At 47.6% G+C, this 25,755-nt stretch overlaps 1 protein-coding gene across 7 annotated transcripts in view; it reads left to right on the top strand.

Annotated features, from left to right (window-relative positions):
* Gcat (Glycine C-acetyltransferase) overlaps positions 1-25,443 on the top strand; it is a 101,075-nt gene extending 75,632 nt beyond the window's left edge. For all 7 annotated transcript variants that reach the window (XM_077657217.1, XM_077657213.1, XM_077657212.1 and 4 more), the window contains 3 exons: positions 7,952-8,027; positions 21,391-21,438; positions 24,503-25,443. In XM_077657217.1, coding sequence (XP_077513343.1) covers positions 7,952-8,027; positions 21,391-21,438; positions 24,503-24,612 — 234 coding nt within the window. In that variant the 3' untranslated portion in view covers positions 24,613-25,443. The remainder of the gene's footprint in view (positions 1-7,951; positions 8,028-21,390; positions 21,439-24,502) is intronic.
* Positions 25,444-25,755: the final 312 nt, after the last annotated feature.

The raw sequence follows: 25,755 nt of genomic DNA, 5'->3' as shown, positions 1-25,755 counted from the left end.
TGTCAGACGACTGGTTCAACATTCATTGCATTTTTGAGCGCATCCTATGCATGATGACATTCTTAGTTTTTTTTTACACAACACAACATTTTTTGTTTTCATTTTTTACAAAGCAGTTGATGTAGATGCGTCAAGACGCCGCACCAAAAATCCACAATTTATCAAAATGGAAGCTAGAATATCATCACATAGAGCAGAGTTCTGTGAGTGTAGCAAAACAAACGGGGTCAGAATAGACAAAGCAGTGATGAAATCTGCTGCACGAAGTGAACATCGAGCCAGAAAACCGGAAGGGAGGAAAACGATAATTTTTCGAGTATTTCCCTGATGCGTAGTTCACGAAACACCTGCACTTCTCTGTGGATTTCAGCTTGGAAGCTTTGGGACAGCATAGAAAATGAGGCATACAAGCCGATAAAATGATATTAAAAAAAAACAATTTTTTTGGCCATTTATCTCAATTTGAAAGCCGCATCCCCCTTTAATTGAAAAAGGTCAGTATTTTTTGGCATGCCAGCCTTAGCTAGCTGGTTGTTGAGTATAAGTTACACTCAGTCAAAGTTGAAAATTATTTAAGTAAGGTAGGCAGGAGCATGATATAGCAGTGGTAATGTTGGATACGCAGCGCAGTTGTGCAATTTGAGGTATTACTCCACTAGCTTATATGCCTTTTCAGACTGGGAAGTACCATCTGTCCACCGCCTGCTAGCTAAGCACTGTTTGTTCACTATCATCCCCCGCTCGGAGCAGTTAGTTAGTTTAGTAAATTTATCAGCTACATGTAGGACACTTACACGAAACTATGCTTGAGCATGACGAAAAAATGTCTATAGGTGTTCCTTATCTGTTTGTGGTTTTCGCGCTGCAGTTATGTCTCAAGAAAGTATACAACTTGCCCAAAAGCTCGTTTTACGAAAGGATATCTGCTAATTTTCATGCAGAGTCTTCAGCTTTGCTCAGGAAAACATATGGTCTCTGTAAGGCCGCCCCTCTTTTCCAGCTGCATACCTTTGCAGAAAGCAGGACGCCGGCACACGCGGAAACCGCTCCCCAGTATAAGCGAGAGCCCCCGAGTACATACGGGGAACGAAAATGGTCGCTTGACGCACGGACCCCCCTCCCTAACGACGTGGGCTATCGCCGGGAAGGCACCCGCAGCTTCCCGCCGTGCCTCGTGAACCAAAAGCGCATTCCCAGGAGGGCCGTGACGGATACCTGTCATGGCGGACAGTCAGTGCTCACCAAGAATGTGGGAAGATAGGGGCGATTCTTAATCTGGTTTCCGGAGCGACAGACAAACCCCTTCATGCTTATTAGCTGTGTCCCGCCGTCGGTAGCGCGGCAGCATCGTGGGCCCTTTCGCCCCCTCCTCTGTTGCTGACGGGCGACGCGGACCGATGGTGGGTGGCGGTATGCATGCCTGAGGCAAGGATTAGCTCCGAAGGGAGAGCCTGTGGATACTCTCACTTGAGAGAGAGTGGTGACGTTTTTGTTGTTTATTTAGTTTGTATTGTTAACAAGAATCTGGGTTCGAGGCTAAGCCCAACCCAAGGGGTTGTCCCCATCTCTCATGTTATTTTTGATTGGAGAATTGATGCTTAGGGCGGGCCACTGAAAATGACCGCCCTTAGTCCTTTGTTAATCAAGTGCTTAAAAGTGCATGTAAACGGATGGAGCCCAGGCTGAGCTGGGGCTCCATGCTTAGCATGTAACGTGATGCTACTTAGGCTCTAACCTGCCCGGTCGATGAGTAAAGTAGCGCAAAGTTTGTCCTTTTGTAAATTCATTTCTGCTTTTTCCAGTTTAACTCTCTGTATATGTATGCTGTAAATATATGCCCTGCTGTCATCATCCACAAGCTCGCCTCCTGTCCATCTTCCAAGCTGAACGACACTAGAGGAAGGGTTTGTGAACCATCCTCGAAGAAACGGACGACCATTGAAATTCTACTGTCTCTATGGCCTTCCATATATATCTATATATTATAACGAGCCCCTCATTAACTTGCACTTGTGTGTACTCTAGAAGGGGCATTTTTGGGGAGAGATCAAAATCAACCCGATTTTTAAGAAATCTGCTTGGGGTGCAAGGATTGAGTAAAGTCAGGTTATACCCGAAAATGAAATTCTGTAAGCATACATTAGGGGCTTAACTTTTAATTTATAAACATTATAAACATCACCTGCTGAGCAGCTCCAGTATTTTCTTTCTCACCAATAACTGCAAAAATTGTGGGGGTCCTTAATTATCATTATGCGATGTCAAGTGATGGCGTTAAAGGGAGGCGAGGGGTGGCAACCGCCACCACAAAAATTTACTGGGTCATCAAAGAAAATCTGCTCAGCGCTACATTTAGACCCTGATAAGAAGGATGTTTATATGATAGCATAGCCCGCATTGGCCCCCTTGCTAGTATATGAAGCTCTCACCGCGGCATTTGTTCATTAGCTTATGAAGAGCAATGCCACAAAAGACATCATGCCTACTCAGCATTTTGCGGCCATTTTACTGCTATGGATATCCTTCCTATAGTCACCATGCTTGCCGATGCACTCACATCAGAGGTTCACAGGCAGCACTGCACAATGGGCCGCCTGCGCTTCCACCTCGAGCAAAAGCCAAGAGCCGCCGCGGTGGCTGAGTGGTTACGGTGTTCGGCTGCTGGCCCGAAAGACGTGGGTTCGATCCCGGCTGCGGTGGTCGAATTTCGATGGAGGCGAAATTCTAGAGGCCCGTGTACTGTGCGATGTCAGTGCATGTTAAAGAACCCCAGGTAGTCGAAATTTTTGGAGCCCTGCACTACGCCGTCTCTCATAGCCTGAGTCACATTGGGACGTTAAACCCCTATAAACTAAATCTAAACTAAACTAAACTCTGCACAATGCAGTCCTGGCTTATAGAGGGCTATTTGGATGATCGCTTGCATTGCCGATTGCACATCATCATGCCTCCTGTTGGGAGCGCTTATTAATTAAGGGCCGTCCAACACCATAGACAAATATAGGCTTTGACCAGGACCACGCCGGCGGTCTGAATTATTCAGAATTCTGAATTAACAGGATGTGAATAAATGAGGCTTTACTGTATGTTTTGATAGTTAAAGGAAACATTACGTACCTCTCTTTAACGTGTGGACAGAACTAAACGGACTGAAAATGTATGCAAGCAAAAAGCAAAGCTCTAATCTTCAGGCCTAAAGAAAAATTTCTACGTACAAGGAAAAGATTAGTGTGAGTTGAGATGAAATTGTTGATAAATTTAAAACACTCGGTATCGTCTTCCATGAAAAATGTCACCAGTTCCTCACATGGATGGTACTTTGCCCAAACTTGCTCTAGTCGTAGGCCCAGCCACGGTGAAATAGCTTTGCACAAATCATTGCTCTCCTCTAGTGTGAGCTAACTATTGCTATCTTTTATGGGACTCAATACCTGAAAGCAACTTGGAGAAAATTTGCTTGCTGCAAAAGAAAGCCACATGGTATATCTGCCAGCTTACTTTTGACAAGAGTACGAGTACTTTTATGGTGCAAGCATTCTGAGATTTTCTGTTTATATTATTCAACTGCTTTCCTGATATTAAAACGAGTAATTTAGACATATATAGATGTTGAAAACATCAACTTCCATGGCACGAAATGAAACGCATTATACCGTATACTCCCGAATTTGATTCGAGGGTCGACTTGCGGGTGCAGAACAAGAGAAGAGGGGGAAGCACTTGACCGAAGTGCAGTGGTCACTTTTGCCAGTGTGAAACAGGAATGTAAACAGTGTAATGTGAGGAAGTTTGGTACAAGTTTACGAACAAAACTACCTCAAAAAAGACTGCCTTGTATAGCTTGATTTAAATTCAGTAACACCAGATGGCCAACCGGGCAGTCGCCTATGAGCAAGGAGGTTTAAAACTAAAGAGAAAGCCATAGTTTTCCTAGATGGAACTCGGCACAACAGCAGAGAAGCAACTGAATGCCACTCAGCAAACCACACTACCGATTTGACCAAAAATGCACCTAGCAGAACAGCAGAGGTTACTGACTGCTCGCTCGCCAATCGCTTATAATGAACATGAACGTCACGTAGCGTCCGTTCATTATATACCAAAGTTCGTAGTAAGTGGGCCACAGCTTTAAGTACAGCTGCTTGTCAAAACGCAAAATTTTTTCTTTGCAAAAAAGTCCGTGTGTACGTCTGTTTCTGCAGCGCAGATCCGATGAGAGAGGTTTCCAGTTTATTTAAAGCAGAAGCGTGCCATCATCGAGGCCCTTGTCATAGACAAGCTGTCTGAGGCTCTCTATGTAGCTCATTGCTACAGGCGCGCTTATGGATGCTGGCTCCAAAGTTTCATCCTCATCTGATTCCTCCGCGTCACTCTCGTTCGTGCACTGTTTCGCGGTGTTGGCGTCATCACCGACAGAAATAAAATCATTCCAACCAATATCATGACCTCCCATGTCAGAGTCGACGACGCGTTGCCACAAATCGCCACCGGGCTGGTCCTCATCCGAAGCATCAGGCTCGGCATCAGACACTGTGTTAACGAAGCCGGCCTTGCGGAAGCAGTTCCGCTCGCCAGTGGCCGTCACCTTTGCCCAGGCCGCTTTCATCATCTCTACCGTGAGAAGTGGGCATGGTGTTCCCGTCTGCCATCCCGAATTACAACCAGGGCCTGAGATTTGAACGAAGCCATCGAAACGTCCGCACCACAACAAGAGTGACAAAAGCACGCGATGGGGTAGACGTGAAACGTGCCCAGGCGGCAATCAAGCCAATCAAGCTAAAGATATACAGACGCACAGCGCCAGCAGAGAGACCAATGAGGGGCATCCGTGAGCGTCAGTGCAGCCACCTCTTGGCTCCCACGGAAGGCCTGCTTCACGGAGCATGGCCTCCGCGATCGCCACTGGCAGCGGCACGGTTGATCGCTGAGGACACGCGTGGATTTTCAAGAGAATGAGGGTAGAGAGCGGAGTTGCGAGGAGGGGCGGGAGGGCAATGTTGGAAGGCGCGTCGGCGGGGAAGGGTAGTTTGCTCGAGAGCGGCGCGAAACTGGGTGGGCAGTTGGCCTGTGATGAGTCTCGGGAAAACATGCCGTGTGCCTGGCGCACAAAGGGGTCGGAGGCAGGTCATCTCGCATCGCAGTGCCGGGTTTACGCCGTCCGTTCGCTGTAACCAATCAGCACGACTTAAGGACATTTGTTATACGTGTGATTTTGTGCCATTGAAACAATGTCTGTTTTGACGGTTGCACAGGTCTTGTTTGTTATAAGCGAAAGTTCGTCTTAAGTGGGGCCGTTATATGTGGGCTTGACTGTATCTCGTTACAAGATACATGGTTATGTTCACCATGTTAACAACATCGCATACAAGAGACACGGTTATAAGAGACATTCGGTTATTAAGGACAACTTTCTAGGTCCCTAGAGTGGATTCTTCACTATTCAGAAGAGACACAACCCAGATATGCTTACCCAATGCGGCCAACATCGTACCAACTCGTATGCGCTGCACTTTTCATTCCTTTGGCTTGATTCTGTCTGTTCCTCAGCTGGATATCACATATCACATGGTTGCGATTATTGTCTTACTGCACGAAAATTTGTCATTCTGCTTCTATAATTGCAGTTGTGCTCCTGCATTGACTGTTGAGTTGAATTTATCATATTGGGTTGGATTTCAGCCCCAGCTTCCGCGGTGCCGGTCACTTTGTACGCTGGTAGTCAGACCGGTCGGACTCTGGAGCTGTCGCCATGTTTACATGGGACAGTTCTGTTCAACGATTTATCTGCTATAGTTTCGCATCAGACACAAACTGAAATGTCTAAAAGCATGTTGAAGTGAAGTCACATTAACAATTTCCTGTTAGTGCGTGTGAATGTGTTTAAATGCACCAATATCCTGATGTGCAATAAATTGATCTAGTCCGACTCCTCAGTGTTTTAGTAACTGTATCCCCTCAGCGCTCACACACAGTGCTATGCCTGTGGCCAGCTGTGCACTCCGATGTTGACAGCCTAAAGTGCTGAAGCCATGCACATAGCCGACCCTTCAGTCCCTCAGTTGAGCATAGGTGTAAAAATGGCTTTCTTCTGGATAGGAAGGCGAGGCCACGCTTGCGCCTTAACACAGTACAGCAGTTGCTACTGCTGTAATAGCGGGAAGGTTTAATGCGCTCTGTCTTTTCCAAGAGATCTGCGTAAAATGTGCTTGGGTGAGGGGGTAATAAAGGTAAGCACTGAGTTGGGCTGCACCGTTACCGGGCTAACCGTGCACTTACTCTTTGCACAAATGCAACTTCTCAGTCGCTCAACTGCATAACGAGGCACACCTCCTGCGACTGTTCTCAGCAACATTTAAACGTTTGGTCTTCTTACACGTGGAGCCATAGGGAGATTGCATGCCAACGTGCAAGTTTCTGCCGAAAACTGCATCAGATATTGATATCGCGGAAAGAATGTGAGATATAGCAACGCCCAGCTTTCTGTGAACCCTAGTCGGATCACTGCCATTAGTTGATGACATGATGACATCGGTGATGCTGGCGGCGCTGCGTATGTTGGGGCTGTAAGCCAAACTAATGAAGGCCTTTACATCTCGTGTATTCTGTCGCGTTTCCTCTGGACGATGCGTCGAATTCAGCCTATGTGCACAAATCTGCACTGCTCCGATGTGGGATGCGCCATGCCTGTTGCATTAGTTGAATATTTGCAGCTTGGAGCTGCCATTGGTCAACCAACATAGCAGTCTGCTTTTGTTTTCTTCCTTTTCCCGAAGCTGGGGGCTGAGCTGCAGGTACATAAACCAATATGCGAGCGAATATGGCATAATGTGCCTTTGTCTCCACATAACAGATTATAATGCGGGAGATGACTTTTCACTTCCATTTTCAGTTAAAAAAAAAAACAGCTCTCGTTGCATTCGAGTAAATACAGTGACACAAGACATCACCCCCCCCCCCCTCCAGGATATTAGATCTTCTAAGACGAATTATTGCCACTAAATGATAGCTTTGGCTTGCTACTCCAAGAAAATGTTGATGTAATCAATACACCGATTCACAAAGTTTTTATGTATTTCCGTCATTTAAATGAATAGCCAGATTGTATATTCTTGCTTTACTTTTCCTGTGACATGTGTGTTCTTAATTTTGCAATTCATGCTTGTTGTTATTGTAAGGTTGTTGCCAGGTATGTAAACCATTTTACCTTGCTGCCATTGTACATTTAGAGGTCAAGGGTTTTTCTAGCTCTTGAGGGTTTTCCTTTTGCCGTCTTTATCGTATGAGGGGAATGAATTCTGGTATTATAAATTTTGTCTTTTGAAGTGGCTGAAACAGATAGAATCATCCAAGATAGTGCTGTTTGTTGGGTTATTTTGTTATGAACGAGAAAATTACAAAATTCTTGTGATTGGCTATTGTAATTTAGCATCAGTATCTTTTTTTTTTGCCTGTTTGCTTCAAATACTTTGAAATGAGTAAATTTCATGATTTTGACACCTGCTTTTATAACACAGCTACAAAGTTGTCAAAATGAATTTTCTCATTCAGTAATTTTCCAAAGTTTTCTCAAAGGTTTGCAACCTAAATTGGAATTCTGCCAGTCACCAGAGTTCGTCCTTAATTTTTTTGTTTTATTTTTCTGGTTTTCAAGTGCTACGAATTTCACCTAGTTGGTTCCGAAGCAGAGCCTCCCTGTGTTGAGTGTGTGCATTTGAATGACATTATTGCTGTAGTCAGGCCTCTAGTGCCCCGCCTGTTCTGGCCGACCGGCTGGCCCAGCGGCTGTGGTGTTAGGGTAGTGAGTTCAGTCCCTGCTGCAGCCAGTGCACTTTGGTAGGGCAAAACACAACATTTTTTGCATGTCGAAGAATCTCGGCGGCCATTATTGCTGCTGGGTCCTGCTGTGCAGTTTACCTCGTGCCCCATGTTTTGGCTACTGGTTTTCTTTCAGGGTGACGACCATCCCATCTGCCCTGTGATGCTGGGAGATGCACGCTTGGCTGCTGACTTTGCGGATGGCATGCTGGGTGAGTTCGGGCTGAAGGTGTCATGTACGTTTTCCGCATGCATCGGCTAAAAGGCAGTTCAAAGAGGATACACAAACAATACGCATTGGCACAAGCTTTGCACACACATGGCTTGTGGGTATAGGTCTTTGAAAAGCCTTGAATTTGAAAATAATATTTTCAAAGTCCTTGACAGTGTCGCATACTACGAGCCCTGTGCACGACCCGCAGCACCGTTGACATCAATAAAGGCAAAATTATCTGTCTTACTAAGGTAAGGGTGCGGGCTAGTTGGTAATCCATGATTAAAAATATATAGAGAAGACATAGGTCTTCAGAGCCGAAAATTTTCGAAAATATCAATTTTTCAGTTTTGTTATATTCGGATTCGCGAGGTTCTTTTCCACTGACAAGTGAAGTTTGGAGCCCAAGACACGTGTAGTTTTTGAGAAATTGCCCAATGAATGTGCCACTGCGGCGCAGAAACTCACGAGGACGAATCAAAATACACCTGTTTTCTGTACCTGTGCAATTCAATACCAGCTGCTATAATGCTTTCTCTCCAGCCTTGTTTGATACTGGAGCTTGCCGGCCTTCTTTCACGCCTATGCAGCTGCTGCGCCTGTTCAAAGCCATGAGAAACACCAAAAACAAAACCGAAGATGCGGCCTCGCGATTAGCTGCCTTGTACCATGTGGAGAAATCGGCGCTCTTTATTGGCTAGTTTGAATTTCCCGCCATTTTGAAAATTTATCAGTGTGAGCAATCGCAAAGTCGGAAGCAGGGAGCTTGCAACGTCGATAAATACGTAAAAAATAGGCAGCAGGGCAGACAACTATGATCTGTGGTCGTCAGCGCCGATGACAACGTACGTGGCGACAGACTGCGAACCGCTGCATGGGCGTGCCGTAGTGTGAAGATGGTAGTCGGCATGGTCCTTGCAGCTTACATCGGTGGCGCTTACCGCGAGTGGCTCGAGAGAAAAAGCTGACGCATGGTCGCCAGTTTCTCGGTGGCATCTGCGCACGAGCGAGCGGCAAGGACAGGAACCTTTTGGTTTATGGGGGTTTAACGTCCCAATGCGACTCAGGCTATGAGGGACGCGGACAGGACGGTTTTGACTCCGTGCGATGACGTGGGTAGGTCGGGTGACGCTGCGCTGGCTGACAGCGGGGGTGGCTGTTGATAACATCGGCTGATATGCTCACATAATGCGCTCATTACCGTGTTATCTCGGATAAGCAAAACCTTCGAAAGACCGTGTGGCAGACTTCGAGCAGAGATGCCTGTGATTAGAATAGTGGCGTAGCGGTTAAATTGGGTGGCCGTTTTTTTTTTTTTAATATAGCTCCAAGAAATAGACTGGTTTTCAATTATGTAATGAATTTGTTTATTTTGCAATGGGCTTTTCGGGCACAAAGCACAGCATGGGACAAAGCACAAAGCGCAGAATGGCGTTCACAGACAGTCGTCAGTGGTTCCAGCAGCACCGGCCCGAACCATGTGCTCGCCGAGTCCTGCCGCCCTGCGGGCACTTCGTCATTACAATGGCCCCCAGTGGAGGAGGAGCCATTCTGGCGACTCAAGGCGTGGTGCACATCGCGGGTTCGTGGTAAGGCTTCAGGCGGCTAATGTGAACGGTTTCACGGCCACGGCGGCGGTGGTCAACGGTTCCACAACGTAGTTCATGGGGGAACTCTGAGAGACAGCATGGCAAGGGCCGTGATATTTGGCGAGGAACTTGGACGACAGCCCAGAAGGGCCAGAAGAGACCCAGAGCCAAACAAGGGAGCCGGCAGATAGGCGGGTAAAGGGTTGACCAGAATCACGCGCTCTTTCTGTTGATGTTGATTGTGGCGCGTGAGGGATTGGGCTAGTTGGCGGCATTCTTCGGCATACTGAGCGATTTCAGAAGCAGGCGAGCAGTCAGAGGCGTCAGGATGGTAGGGGAGAATGGTGTCAAGCAGGCAGGTAGGTTCACATCTGTAAAGGAGAAAGAATGGCGAAAACCCAGTAGTAGGCTGGACGGCGGTATTATAGGCGTATGTGACAAATGGGAGTACGAGGTCCCAGTTAGAGTGGTCAGTAGTGACATACATTGTGAGCATGTCACCAAGCGTCCAACTAAACCTCTCGGTCAGCCCGTTTGTCTGTGGATGGTATGCCGTGCTTGTTCTGTGAACTGCTCGGCATTCTTGTAAAAGTGCCTGGACAACATCTGACAAAAACACGTGGCCGGAGTCATTAAGAAGCTTGCGGGGAGCACTGTGGCAAAGAATAAAGAAAGCTACTTCTCTGGCTCTAGCCGCTGAAAGAGCAGACGTCTCGGCATAGCGCGTAAGATGTTCAACAGTGACCACAATCCAGAGGTGACCAGAAGTAGAAGGCGGCAGAGGCCCATAAAGGTCGATGCCCACACGATCAAACGGACGGGCAGGGCAAGGTAAAGGCTGCAATGGTCCGGAAAGGCGCTGCGGTGGTGATTTGCGGTGTTGGCAGTCAAGGCACGAGCGAATGCACTTTCGTAGAAAGGTGTACATGCCGCGCCAGTAGTACCGGTGCTGAAGTCGTGTGTATGTTTTTAAGAGACCAGCGTGTAAGTGGCGAGGTATGACAAGTAGCCATCGTCGACCATCTGGCATGTAATTTCGGTGATAAAGAAGACCGTCTTGCAGAGTGAAGTGACGGGCTTGACAACGAAGCAAGCAGGAGGGCGCTGGCGTAGTGCGGCCGGAAAGGAGGTGCACGAGAGAGGTTATGCAGGCGTCTTTACGCTGCTCCAGAAGCATGTTTGGAGGGCGTAATGAAGAGAGCCCGGGGTCAATGCTAGAGAGGGTCGCATCATCAGCAATTAATTAGCAGTGACCAGGAGAGGGCGTCGGCGGCTTGTGTCCGGAATGGTAGATGACTCGAATGTCGTACTCCTGAAGTCGCAGTGTCCAACGACCAAGTCGGCCGGATGGATCCTTCAAGGACGACAGCCAGCATAAAGCATGGTGGTCGGTGACTACGTCGAACGGGCGGCGTAGAGGTATGGTCGAAATTTGCTTATTGCCCACAAAATGGCCATTCTTTTTCGGACACGGAATAATTGACCAAGGCTTTAGACAGTGTGCGGCTCACATAGGCGACAACATATTCATGAAATCCAAGCTTCTGTTGTGCTAGCACAGCACCAATGCCGATGCCAGTAGCATCCGTGTGGATCTTGGTTGGAGCGTTTGGGTCGTAATGGCGAAGTATGGGTGGTGAAGTAAGGAGCCGGCGTAGTGTAGCGAAAGCAACATCACATTTGGAGCACCACGACGACAAGGAATTTTGGGCTTGAAGTCGCGTCAAAGGTGAAATGATCGTGGCGAAATTCCTGATGAAGTGCTGAAAATATGAGCATAGGCCGATGAAACTCCGCAGTTCTTTGGGTGTGGACGGCTTCGGAAACTCGGCGACCACACGAAGTTTTGCGGGATCCGGAAGGATGCCATATTTAGAGATAACGTGACCAAGGATGGTCAGTTGGCGAACTCCGAAATGGCATTTTTTCAAATTTAATAGCAGCCCTGCGGTGGTGAGGCAAATCAGCACTCGGCTTAGACGAGTCAGATGTGTCTAGAAGTCGGCCGAAAACACGACGTCGTCGTCAAGGTAGCAAAAACACGTCTTCCAGTGTAGGCCACGCAGGACATTATCCATCATTTTTTCTAATGTAGCAGAGACATTGCAAAGCCGAAATGGCGTTACGTTAAACTCATATAATCCATCAGGCGTGACGAATGCTGTTTTTTCGGAGTCATCTTCAGCCATGTGTATTTGCCAGTACCCAAATTTCAGATCGAGTGACGAACAAAATTCTGCTCCTTGTAGGCAATCGAGGGCGTCATCTATGCGTGGCAGAGGATAGACGTCTTTCCGGGTTACAGTGTTCAGCCGTCGATAATCCAGGGAAAATCGGATAGAGCCGTCTTTCTTTCGAACGAGCATGACCGGGGAAGACCATGGGCTCTTCGAGGGCTGTATAATACTGCGCTCTAACAAGTTGTCCACTTGCTCGGTGATGACTCGACGGTCCGGAGCTGACACGCGATATGGTAGCTGGCGCAGAGGAGGATGTGTGCCAGTATTGATGGTATTTGTGACAGCTGAAACACGGCCGAGTGGAGTTTGGCACGCATCAAAAGACGAACGAAATTTGCACAAAAAGGCGAACAGCTGGTCATGGCATGTCGAATGAAAGTCTCGATCCATAGCACTGTACAGGACATCAGAGGATGGTCGGTGTGGCAGGGGAGCCGGGGTGAGAGCATCGAGCGACGGTGGAGGAGCGGCTTCGATATCGTCGGTGACTTGTAGGAGTTCAGCCGATTCTACGTATCCAATGCATTCACCACGAAGCAGAGTCACAGGAGAGGGTAGATGATTGCTGATGAGCATGGTTGTTGTTCCGGAGGTCACCGTGAGGACAGCGAAGGGAAGCGGTAGGTTCCTGCGGCGAACGAACAATTCTGAGGGAGTAAAGAGTACAGGTGTGTTGGGTGGGTTGGCTGGAGAAAAACATGACAGGGAGACTACAACGGACAAGGAAGCAGGAAGTTCGACATCATCGGAAAGAAGAAGTTTGTCCGGATACTCAGGAGCTTCGGCTGTGGATCCGTCGGGGAGGACAGAGAGGTTGACTTCAGCATGGGTGCAGTCGACGACAGCAGAGTGTTCCGACAGAAAGTCCCACCCAAGAATGACGTCATGCGAGCAGGAGGAGAGTACCACGAACTCAATTGTGTCGATGATGTCTTGGATAACTCGTGCAGTGCAAGCGGCTGAATTTGCTGGGTGTGACAGCAGTACGGAGTAAAAGTCCGGAAAATGGCGTCAGAACTTTCCTGATGCGGCTGCAAAATTTCGCATCCATAACTGATCATCCATAACTGATACAGCTGCTCCGGTGTCAATCAGGGCACACGTCGCAACACCGTCTACGACCACATCAACGACGTTGGCGGGAGACGTCACAGGCCTTGTAAAGTTCGCTGAAGACGCAGATCTTCCCCCGGGAACTGCGCTCACTAGTTTTTCCGCTTCGTTGGGGCTGGCGCAGCGGCACATCGGGGAGATGGAACGGCACCGCGGAGAAGGGGAGCGGTGCGGTGTTGCAGACTGGCCGTCAGTTGTGAACGAAGATGGTGGTGGACTAGGCTGCATGCGGTAGCACTGCAAGTAAGATCCATGTGCAGATGGCGTCATGACGTCAGTAGGTGGATAGGGCTGATTGCAGCAGTAGCAAGCGACATGTCCGGCAATGCCACAGGCAAAACAAATGGGCCTGTTGTTACGGGCGCGCCATGGGCGACCATAGGGAAGGGATGCCGGCGCCATGTGCAGCAATGATGGTGGCGCGGGAGCTGGATATGACCGAACAGGTCGCAGTGCCAAAGGCGGCGGAGCTGCAGTGGCGTCGGAGAAATTGCCTGAGGGATGAGGAGCAAGGTGGGACAGGACAGCGGTGTAGGTAAGCGGGGCAGCCACTGCCTGCTGAGGGACGGGTGGCACGGCATTCTGCACGGCATGGTCTGCTGAAAGGCTGGAGGAAGTGCTGGTGACAGACCTGGAGCCTTATGCATGAGCGCGAGTTGATGGGCGACTTCTTCACGGATGAACTGTTTGACCTCCTGCATGAACTGGGGCTCTCCTGCGACCACGGCATCAGTGGATAGTGCTTCGGCTTGTCGTATGGGGTGACGAGCGAGGATGCGTTGCGTGCGGAGCTCCTCGTATCTCTGGCACAAGCTGATGACGGAGGCAACGCTGTCCGGCTGCCTAGCAAGAAGCATTTGAAAGGTGTCCTCGTCGATGCCCTTCATAATGTGCCTGATCTTCGCGGCCTCAGACATTTGAGAGTTGACGCGCTTGCACAGGTCCACCATGTCTTCCACGTAGCTGGTAACCCGGCTGGTGAACCCCATCTCACCCGGCTGCTGCGCCCGCTTACGCAAGCGTTGTTCAGCGCGCAGCTTGTGCTGACCAGGACGGCCAAATACCTCGGTGAAATTTGTTTTGAAAGCCACTAGGTGGTGATGTCCGCTTCATGGTTGCGGAACCAGAGGTTGGCGATGTCAGCGAGGTAGAAGATGACGTTATTTAGCTTCATTGTGTCGTCCTAGTGGTTGTGCGTGCTTACCCTCTTCTAGGACACCAGCCAGCGCCGTTGAAGACAGCTGAGTCGTGCTGCCGTGGCATGCCGGTGGCGGCGGTAGCCGCAGTGCAGTGTTTCTCAGCATTTGGGTTGTAACGGTGCCGTATCTCAGCTCCAAGACGGGATCAGAGTCCACCTCCACCACTTGCAATGGGTTTTTAAAGCACGAAGCACAGCATGGCACAAAGTGCAGAATGGCGTTCAAAGGCAGTCTGCGGTTCCAGCAGCGCCAACCCGAAGCATGCGCTCGCCGTGAGCAGTCCCGCTGCCACGCGGGCACTTCTACGTTACAATTTATCTGAAAACTAATAGCATATTTGAAATCATCTAGGAAAACTTGAGAGGACTGTGCAGTTTCATCAGGATTCAATCAAAAACAAGAAAGTTAATGCAGTCAAGAAAAGGACTTGTGCTGAAGGAAAGTGTCAGCACACAAATGTGCTGCGTCTAAAAACAGGCAGCAGGCATGGAGAAAGGGCCATACGGGTGAAAAATGTCGCTCAGATTACATGCCCGAGGTTTGTTAGCCATTTCCATGTCCAAACATGCCATTATTTTTTATCATATCCCATGAAATTAAGTTTTCTTAGTTGTAATTTTCTCAAAATGTGAATTTTGGACACCTGTCAAGTTAGCAAATCTAATATCTCAACATCTATGGAGGATAGAGCAATATTTTTTTTTTTTCGGCATGAAGTCAGATATGTGTAGCACACAATGTTGCAAGCAGATTTCTTTATTTTCTCTTTGAAGCTTTCTAGAATGGCCTTTTGTACTACCACTGTGTTGGCATGTTTTGACCACAGAAATTAAATAATCAATAAAATAAAAAATAATCACCCAATCAAAAAACTGCTTGCAACATTGTGTTCCTTATTCTTTCTAATATCGAGCAATGTATAAATAGTAAGGTTTTGTTGAGTGGTTATTTTCCTGTTGTTTTCACAAACTTTAGTGCATTATTTGTAATTATCTTATGAACTAATTGGTCCACACAAGAAACTGCACTAGCATGCAAAGTTTTATTAATTTTGGTTGGAAGTTAAGGAAAATGGTTTTAAGACCAGTGTCTCCCCCTCAAAACAGATGAGAGCAGACACAGGAGCGCTTCACTTCGTGTCTGATCTCGTCTTTCTGCTTGTCTGTTTTGAGTTGCACTCTATATATTTTTAATTATCTATCTTTTCAGCACATTTATTTTTCTTTGACCTTGAACTTTTTTCTTCAAACTTGGAGGAGGTGTGTTACAACTGGCTGTCCAGATTGAGGCCATTGCCATTTCTGGCCATTGTAGTTCCAGCCTCTGGCTCTGTTGTGGTGTTGCCTCATTGTGCATTGATGCATTCAGCCCAGTGGCTTGTTTTTACTGCTGAGCGTTCTCACTGTTCTGTATGCATGGATGAACTCACACTGTGTGGAAGGATACATAGGTCAGTAACAATTTAAAGACTGGCCTGTGCTACAAGCTGTGAATCCACATTGTGTGACAACACAAACCCTGTCGCAAATACTGGCCTCCGGGGACGAGGCTGCACTGAAGAGTGATGCAAAGGATGGTCTAGTGTGCACCGATTTGTCTGCAGGTGTGAGCAATTTACTACTGCCCTGTCAAGTTCTTGTGCCATTGATGGTACACAAGAAGGGAGATTGACTGACTAGCAGCGAGACACGCTACTGGCAGAGTACAGGGAGCTTTTCCAAGAGCAAAAACATCACCCATAACATTTCAACGGTCTTTGCGAGCTTTTGTGCTCTAATTGTTCTTAAACGAAGCCGTGGAAAGCTGTGTTGCTGCAACACCTGCTTGTGCTACACCATAGCTAGGCAATTGTCAAAGGAGGGTTTAATGTTAACGGGCAGATCTCTGCAGAGAGCCCAGAGGACCTGTCTTTTATCTCATAAGTAATGGTATGCAATGTATGCATACCACATGTGAGAAACAGTGCTCACTAAGAACACAGGTAAAGACACTGCAACTCGCGTCTTGCGGTGTGGTCTTTGTGTGCGCTGTTGCTGCAGTATGAATAGCCCGAGCTGTGGCGCTCACCTCTGTGCCAGCCGAGGTGCGGCAGAGGCCACGCGGCACCTGCGCCATGGAGTGACACGATTTGATGGACATTACTGAGCATCCACCGCTAGTGTGGGATTTTCGAACTGTAGAAGAAATGGCTAAAGTTTGTTGAGCCGCGGCACCGTCGGTAATTGCATTTTTGAAATTCTAAAAACTGATGTGGCTATTACTAAGAGCAAGCTGCACATCTCTAATCATATAATTACAACCAGGCCCCCAACTCTAACATTTAAAAAGTTAGCTATTAGAAGTTAGCTTACCAGCTTAGTTAAAGTGATTCACCAGTTTACTGGTGTCCACCAACGCTGGTATTGCTGTGCTACAAAAGCCATACTGTTACTTCAAATAGCCTATTTTTAAATTTAGTGGCAGGCTTCCCTTAGGTTTTGTAGATTGCAAAAGGGCATTTAATTTGGTTGAAACATCAGCAGTCATGTAGGCACTGCATGACCGCATGCGGAAGAAGCTCGTGTAAATGTGCTGGAAAATTCCTACACAGGTTTAACAGCGAACAGCAGCACTCCACAGGTGGAATGTGTGTGAATACTGATGAGAAAGGTTGGGGGATGCAATCCCTCTGCTGTTATCTACTGCATGCTAACACAGGGGTATTCAGAGGGTTGGACTGAGAAGAATTCTCCACGAGGGTCTGTGAGGAACACCTTGGTAACCTCAGATTTGCTGATGACATTGCCCTGCTTGTTACTCTGGAGAGGTCTCCGAGTGTTCAGGGGACAGATTATGGAGCAGCTGGCGGCCCATGTTATGCTTAGCGGAGTGCAGTACCTGGGTAAGCTGCTGGAAAATGAAGGCGATGTCCAAAGCAAAGGCAGGAATCCTACAGGGGTGAGCTGAGTAGTGAGGAGGATTTGGCCAGGGTTGGATTAGATAAGGGATTCAAGGATGTTCTGTGCCTGTCCACTCTCAGGCTGACTGCTGCTAGAGTTCCAGAGAGGGTGTTTGTGGTTGAAAGCCGAATGTGTATCTTTAAGCATTTGTTCTGCTTCTTTTTATGCCAAACATTGGTGGGCAGCCCATAGGTGTACAAGCTGCCTATCCAAATATGTCACATGTGGAGTTTATGAGTAGTGTGTTAGGAGCAGGCTGCCTGTGTGCAGGGTAGCTGCCCAGCAGGATTAGAGGCTGACTGGCAGATTGCGTTCCTGCCAAGTATGATCCCACTCTGTCATCTTTGTGAAGTAGTTTCAGGGTGTTCTTCTCTTGTTTTATGCAACCAGTAATGTGGCGGTCACCTCTAACGGCTCTTGCATATTATTTGCAAATTTGTTACACTAAGCTCCGCTTGTGATGAGTGCCCATCTGGAATGATCCCCAACGTCTATGTCCATTCTAGTGACTGTTGGCGGCTACCTTTTCTTTTTTTTCATTATCAGAAAGGGCTGTTCTTGTGGGTCATTTCTGATGCTCTCGCTTGCATTTCAAGCATGGTATCTTATGCCACTAGCTGCGCTAGGTGGAGGTTGTATGTGGTCTTTGTGTGTCACCCAAAATTTCACTCAAGTGAGCGTGTTTCCAGTTGTCAGGCATGGCAGCCCCAATTCCAGTGGCCAGATCCTTCTTTGTGCAATGGGCTGTTGCCTGCCTGCTCACATGGCTGAGTGAGGATGTGTGATGTTTATTGTTCACTAGGGAACACCACCACGTAGGTAAATGAAAGGCATGCATGACTGCGCTGATCAGTGCATTGTATGGCCCCAACTAGCATGTTGTTCTTTATTCTTAGCAGGGAAATATTCCCAGTCCGGATTATCACAACTGGCGACGAGCAGTAAACCATGGGTGTGTCTGTCGTATCTGTCCCCCCCATATCAGCCATGCTAATTGTCGGGAAGGTGGAACCACCTGATGCGGGTACATAGAATTGGACCGAGTATCATGAACGCGAAACTGTTCTTCGCGGTGAACGACATCGCCTAGACAAAGAAGAAGGCTGTATTTCTGACGTGTTGTGGTTCAGAAATGTTTGAAGGAACTGGGCACTTTTGATGCCCAGATTACTGTGCAAGAGGGTGCTAAGCCAAGATTTTTCAAGCTGCGGGTCATCCTGTTCGTGCTACGAGAGAGTTGCCAAGGAGTTGCAGAGGATGGAGCGTAAGGGAGTCATCTGACCTGTGAACGCGTCCAGATACGCTGCACCCATCGTTCCCATGGTAAAGTGGGATGGCCGTGTACTATGCCTATGTGGCGACTTCAAGATGACAGTCAACCCTGTGACAGTGTCATACCCAGTCCCTCTCATTGAGGAGCTGTTAGCAAGGCTAATGGGGGGAACTAAATCTACAAAGCTTGACCAGAGAGATGCATACCAGCAGGTCAAGCTAAACGAATACTTTCAAAAGTTCATTACCATAAATACTCCGAATGGTTTGTACCAGTTCACCAGACTTCCATTTGTGGTGTCGTCAGCCCTGGCTTTGTTTCAACGTGAGATGAAGAACTTTCATGTCAGTATACTCTGACGGTATACTGGTGACCATTGGGCTAATGTGTGCCGAGTCATGGAGCGACTGAGGAGAGCCGGCTGCGGCTTTCTAAATGCGAGTTCCTGGTACCCAAGGTGGAGTATCAGTGCAGCTGGTCTTCAACCAAATCCAACCAAGACTGAAGCTGTGCTGGCAGCACTAGTGCCTTGGGGTGTGAAGGAGCTACTTGGGATTGATCAACTTTTATAGATGGTTTATGCCAAACCTGTCTTGTGTGTTGCACCCCCTGAACCGATTGCTGGTGGTGCTGGAAATCTGAGGAGGAGCAAGCATTCTGGAAGAGCAAGGAGTTGCTCACATCCAGTGGTGATTTAGCACATTTTGACCCTGCAAGGCTGACTATGCTGGTCAGGGATGCTTCTCCTTACGGGCTGGGGCAGTCTTGGCACAGTGTGAGACATTGGGGGAGGAATGCCCCATTGTTTTTGCATCTTGTGGCAGCTGCAGAAAAGAACTGCAGCCAGTTGGGCAAAGAAGCGCTAGCCCTCGTGCTTGGAGTCACAGATTCAGACGGTACGTTTGGTGCCAGCCCTTCGAAGCCATCACTGACCACAAGCCACTACTGGGATTGCTCGCAGCAGACAAGCCTGTCCCAGAGTCCTGCTCTCCCATAGTGCTGCAATGGGCCGTGCTGTTGTCTGGGTACCATTGTACAGTGAGGTACCATTCTGGTAGTCACATTGAACATCTGGATGGACTGAGTCATCTGCCACTTCCCACAACAGACGACTTTCCTGTGGACTGCTGTGCTGACGTCTTCACGCTGGCAGAAGTATATCCGTGAGTGCTGTCATCAACCGTTGTCTTTGATGCCACTGCCCAGTACCCAGTAGTTTCATGAGTGAAGGAAACCTTGTGGACTGGCCGCCAGCTGGATATAGGACCTGAGGGGAAACCCTATGAAACACGGTTCACAGAGATGAGAGTGCAAGGGAACTGCGTGCTCTGGGGGCAACCGTGTGTTGGTCCCTGTGTCACTTTAAGACTGCTTTACAAGAGCCATCTAGGGATATCCAAGATGAAGGCTGTGGCATGGAGCCATGTATGGTGGCCTACAATGGATGACCATATCGTTGCTGCAGTCCAGGAGATCCTCACCTGTCATATGCAGCAGTGAGTGTCGTGGCCAATACTCATCATGCCCTGGCCGTTCCCGGACAGACCCTGGTCAAGACTTCATGTGGACTATAATGGGTCATACCGGAACCCTTTTTTTGCATTGCAGTGGATGCATTCTCTAAGTGGATTAAGGTGTTCCCATTTTTGGTGCCATCTGCAGAGGCCACCATCACGTGCATGTGAGTCATGTTTGTGGAGCAGGGCTTACCTGATGTTGTGGTGTCCGACAATGGTGCAGCATTTATTAGTGACCTGTATGCAACATTCTTGGAAGAAGAATGGGGTGAGATGGATGCTGGTACCGTGCATGTAAGAGTCTAAAGGTGCTGCAGAATGTGACGTTCAGATGGTAAAGAGGCAGTTGCAGAAGGCTGGTCCTGGCGACCTTCGGGCACAAATTGCACGCTTGTTGCTGACTTACAGGTTGACACCACATGAAATCATGCGATGCGGTCCCTCAGAGCTACTGCCGGGGTGAAAAATGAATACTGCGATGGACCTATTTCGACTGGATCTTAGGACCACTGTACAGCAGAAGATCAGATGTGACAGGGGAACGAAACCTCAGATTCAGGGCCGGAGTGGAAGTCAGTTATTCGCCAGAAACTTTCAGCCAGGGCCTCCGTGGGTGCCGGCTGTAGTTGCAGATCAGGGAGTCAGGGAATGTGTTCATCGGACATTCAAATGGCAGATGGACAGCATTGGATGTGCTGCCATGATCATCTCCTGCAGGCGAACCCGTTGCCCCATGTTGAACTAACCAACCGTCTAGTAAGTACTGTCACAGACCCTGACATTCAGGGGCCAAGTATTGACATATCCAAGCCAGGAGGGCATGTTGTGCACGCTTGATTTGTCAGGTCATGGGTCTGAAATCTGTCCCGGGGTCCCAGCTGAGAATCCAAGGCAGCCAAGGGCTGCAAACGGAACGGTGTACCCCCATCAAACCACTTTCACGACGTCTTTCTAGTGGAGCACTAGGGTGCTTTGGCCTGTGCAGCGTTACTCCCCATGACTCCAGTGGTGCCGTTGTTGTACTTAATTGCCTTATAGTTTAGTTTTTATTAACTTAGGGTGGAAGGGATCTGATATTTACTGCTCATCTGAGAGTGCCACTGCATGGGTAGGCAGGCGTGACTGGGCTGGTCGTCCGTGTGTTGCATGGCCCCGACCAGCGTGCTGTTCTTTACTCTCTGCTGGGAAATGTTTGCTTCACCACAGGATGGACAAACAAAGAAGTGTGCCTTATGTGTGTCCCCAGTGCTTGTGTCCGTCCACACCCAATGCCTAGCAGATGGCAGTTCTGTGCTGGCCTTGCCCAGTCTTGGTGGAAACAGGGTCATGGCATCAAATCCCGATCGCAGCGGCCACATTTGTTTGGACGCAAAGTGCAAAAACCCTCGGGCGGTCAAAATTAGCCTAACGTCCCGCACTGTGGAATCATCCTTTGTAGCCTACATGCAGCCTCAGGATGTTAAGCCGCATGTACCACATATATCTTTGCAGAGCAAGGTGTTTACGTCATCGGCTTCAGCTACCCAGTGGTACCCAAAGGTATGTGGCCCTTCATGCCTTGGGGAATGGTTATGTTTGGCACCCAGGGAAGTGCATGTGAGAGAGTGCTTTAGATACTGGAGTGTAGTGCCAGATCATTGGGAGGTGTACATGCACAAAAATACAGTCTAATTTTTAAAGGAATCTTCCATGATGGAGTAGATTTGTAATAAGGGAGTAATTAATCATTAACATTCACCCAAGCACAGCTACAAAGGAGAGCAATACAGCTTTCACAGGAACTTCGTAGTTTGTCCTTCTCTGGGGATCAAACCCAGTACCACTGCCCTGCCTGCCTGCCTCTAAGCAGGACAGCTAGCAGATGGTGGTAGAGTGAGAGCAAATTTATCAACACCATTATTCTCTCTCGCTTGGTGAGCTGGATGCGCGGCTTTCGTAGCTGCTGCACATGTGTTGGCACAAACCTGACACACCCGTGCAATGTTTAATGTAACCTTGTTACTACATGCTTTGGTGTTGTCACATTACTCCAAAGAGCTGTTCAACAGTGCAGCTGGAAGACATTGACGTGAACAGCCCAAGATAGCTTCAATTCCTTCTACCATTAAAGATTTCCTATGGGAACGACATGCAGGCACCATGCATGAATATGGTTGCGTGTGTGAAGACAAGGTCATTGTCTCTTCTTTGAATGATCTGGCAGCAATATGTAGTTGCAGGTAGGGATAAATAAAAAAATCAACCTTGTTGCAGCATTACGGCTAGGGTCTAGCCTTCATCAGGGTGAACAGAACAGCCATATGTCATCATAAAAAGTATATGCTATGAAAACAAGTTGTACACATCTATGCTGTTGTTGCAACGGATAAGAAATGCAAATGCACTAAGGGCAACAGTGGAGAAAACATTGCCACGCCAAGTGATATAGGGAATGTGCGCACAAGATCAGTGTATCAGACAATTATTTTTACAGGAGATACCTTCAACTACTGGATTCTATGATATTTGAACATACCAAGTGAAAGAAACAACTCACGAGGTCCTTGAATCAGTTAACAGAAGAAAGGAATGAATACTGCGCGTGCAGGAAACTTGGTCTGCTGGCAGTTAATTGTTCTGTCCAGGAAACAGCTTCAAAGCAGTACAAGCACCAACTTTTTTATTTGTTTTGTGTTCTTTCCTCGGAACGGTGTATATGATGTTGGTGAACACTGATCACCATGTTGAAATTCACCTACATCTGGTAAATATCATACACAAAAGAATCTGGGTGACTCTTTCGTGAAAAATATTTATCATCTAGAGCAAAGAATATCTGTGTGCAGAAGCACAGGAAATGCATTTGCGCTGGTCTGTTTTCAGCTGACGGATTTACTTACGGTCACCCACTACTGCCTGCTCGCGACATAGGCGATGTGCAGCCACTGTTCACTACTCGGGTGCATGCCACACGTGTTCGAGGGCGCACTCGTGGCTCGCAGGTTTGTCTCAGGAGAGCTCACATTAGCCGGAGTTCTGTGCAGTGTAAATGATGATCATGCCTTCGAGATTCTACAGTACACTTGACTAAGAGCAGCACTTTCTTTCGCGATTTTTGCAGCTCTTGAAAGTTGCATTCTTCAGTTTTGCAAGTACGTTCTAGTGAAACTACTTTATTATGCCATACATTGATGGTATTATTTGGCACCTAGTTGGACATGTCTTTATGGTTCCCCATCGCTATCACTATTACCACTGCTTGGGCCCGGTTCCTCATTCATCAACCTCGTAAATGAAGCCATCTTTGGTCCAATCCATTCCATTTCAAATTTCTGTAGCCTTAAAACTTTAAAATATTCCCTCAGACACTGAATGCCATAAATTCAAAACTGATGAGCAGGCAAGCTTAAGTGATGCTCTTCTTAGCCGCCCTGTTGGCGTCATGTCATAGTCGGTTGTTAATTGCTATCCACTCAGAGTAAAGGCATCTGAATGCTGCTCTAAATGGAACACAGCTTCAAACCGGTGCATGCTGCAAGATGATAATGATAGTTGCAGGTAGCTGTCGTCATCTGGCAGCTCTGCCGCACAAGGAAATTTATACACTTGTGAAACGCAGTTGCTTTTTGCAGATTTTTTTTTTAAATTATCAGCTTCCAAGTTGGGGGAGTGGCCTTTAGTCCAGTGTATACGGTAATCAGAATTGATTTTCTTCTTGTGTGTTCTGTATTTGTTTTGGTTTCAGCAGTCAAACAGTGGCCATGACATCACAATTGCAGTTCAGGTCACGAGGTACGCAAAAACTGCGACGTATCCACTGATTTGTTCATTTGTTCCAACTCTTACACCAGCCTACCTCGAGCTTGAATGATGGCGAGTGGACAAACAGCTACTATTATATTGCAGTTTTTATATCCCATATCCTCATGTGGTCTTAACCCAGCTTGTTTTCCATAGCTGTTGTTCAGCTGCTGAAACTGGAACTATATTGGTGTAGCAGTTTAATGATGAATTGTTCGCCCACCTTAAAAAAGTCCGTGTGGCAATTCATGTTGTTGAATTATGTCTTACTGTACCATATGGAAGAATGCAGAAGAAATTAATAGTATCTTTGCCTTTTAATTCAGTAAGGAATGTCCTATTAATTTCTCCTTCATGATGCGACGTAAACGTGGTTGAAGTTTGGAAGCCGTTTTATCAGACTAGTGGTTGGGAACATTAGATAGAAATATGTTGCGAGCTTCTTCCAGATATGAAGAGCAAGCTAATGCCACCTGAGCTGCGACTAGTGAAAGCTCACAGAATTGATGTGTGTTAGTTCAAAATTGTTACGAGCTTATTGCACAAGGTGCTCACTGAGACTCCTTTGCCGCAACCTGTTTCACGACTGTTTTCAGTGCCTGGTTTTGCCCAGGCCGGGCATCTCATGTTTATTGCCCTTCATTGCAGCCAAAGTTCTAGGCTCTAATATGTGTGAAACGAAACAAGCTATACAAGTTGTTTGGTTTGGGATAAACATTGTGATATCAAATGCTCCGCCTCCAAGAAAATTGTTGCAGTCACTGTGCCTTTCTGAGGCCGGGTTCTCTCCTTTGATGAGAGGCGCAATTTCTCCCTGGTGCAGGCAAGGCCCGCATCCGGGTGCAGATCTCTGCAGCACACTCCATGGAGGACATAGACCGCACAGTGGATGCCTTCATCACCGTGGGCAGGAAGTTTGGGGTGGTCTCATAGCACCGCCCTCTGTCCACACTCAGCCCACAGTGACAGACTCAAGTGCACTTTCACTTATTTTATAGTGGCCGCCGGGGTTGGAAAAGCCGAGCAAAGTACCAGTTCAGGGAACGGGAGGCATGAAAGGTGGATATGCCATGAAGACACGGGCTCATTGGTGAACGTTTGGTAGAAATAGTGGAGTTACAGCAATAGAGGGGAAGCCGTCAAAATGCACTAGTTTGGTTTATTGGTCTCTGCATTAATTTTTATTTTTAAATGTCTGTCATTGTCAATTTCTCATTGCTAATGCACACCCGCTCCTCTGGTTGAAGAGTTGGTAACCTTAGTGGTGGAAAATATTGTGTGGTAAATAATATATGTAAAAATTGATGTTATTGGAAGTAATTTTGTGCTGTGTTGTTTGTTTTCATAGTAGCTCATGAGGTAGGGAAGTTTTTGGATGTTTTTTTTTTTCTGGGAATGTTCATTGCAAGCAAATAACCAGCTTTTTACTCTAACAACTGCAATGGAAAGTTACTGAAGGTAGTGAAGTGTGACGTGAAGGCTTGTCATGCATTAAGCTTGTCATATGCATTAACTCCCATTGAATAAGCTAGTAGAGTGGCTTAATAAAGGACGCCCTTGTGGTGGCAGTGTATGAGATGGGGAGCCGCCACATTTATTGTCGAGTATGCCCTGCTGTGGTGAAACACTGCGTTGTGAGTCGAAGAGCTGCTGTTCAAGTCTCGCGCTCGAGCTGCTTCATCATGTGTGCTGAAGCGGTGGAGCCTGTCTGCTGTCCTTCTCTATTTTTTCTGTTGTGTAGAATAAAAGGTGAGTTTAATATGAGTGATTGCTTCAGCCGACTTTTTAGTGCGGACATTTCGACAGCAATCTGCCCGGTCGGGAGTGAGCTAGAAAAAAACGTCAAACTCTTGCCAAAGGTCTGCTCTTACCGAGACCTTATGGGGAGCTTAAATTTTCCATTTGCAGCACTGGCTGCCTTGGCCTTGCTTCCCTGAGTGGAGTGCTTCAGAACAATTTTCACCGCATGGGGATATTTGGCAGACCAGCTAGAAAAACATTTTATTCCACGTTGGAATATGGTGGGGGCGGTGCGATAGAGGGCTGGGTTTGTTGTGCGAAAGTAAGGGGCCTTCA

The sequence above is a fragment of the Amblyomma americanum genome, chromosome 3 (genome assembly GCF_052857255.1).
Source record: "Amblyomma americanum isolate KBUSLIRL-KWMA chromosome 3, ASM5285725v1, whole genome shotgun sequence".
NCBI classification, from domain to species: domain Eukaryota; kingdom Metazoa; phylum Arthropoda; class Arachnida; order Ixodida; family Ixodidae; genus Amblyomma; species Amblyomma americanum.
Note: the sequence above shows the minus strand (reverse complement) of the source record. Positions and strands in the feature narration are given on the sequence as shown.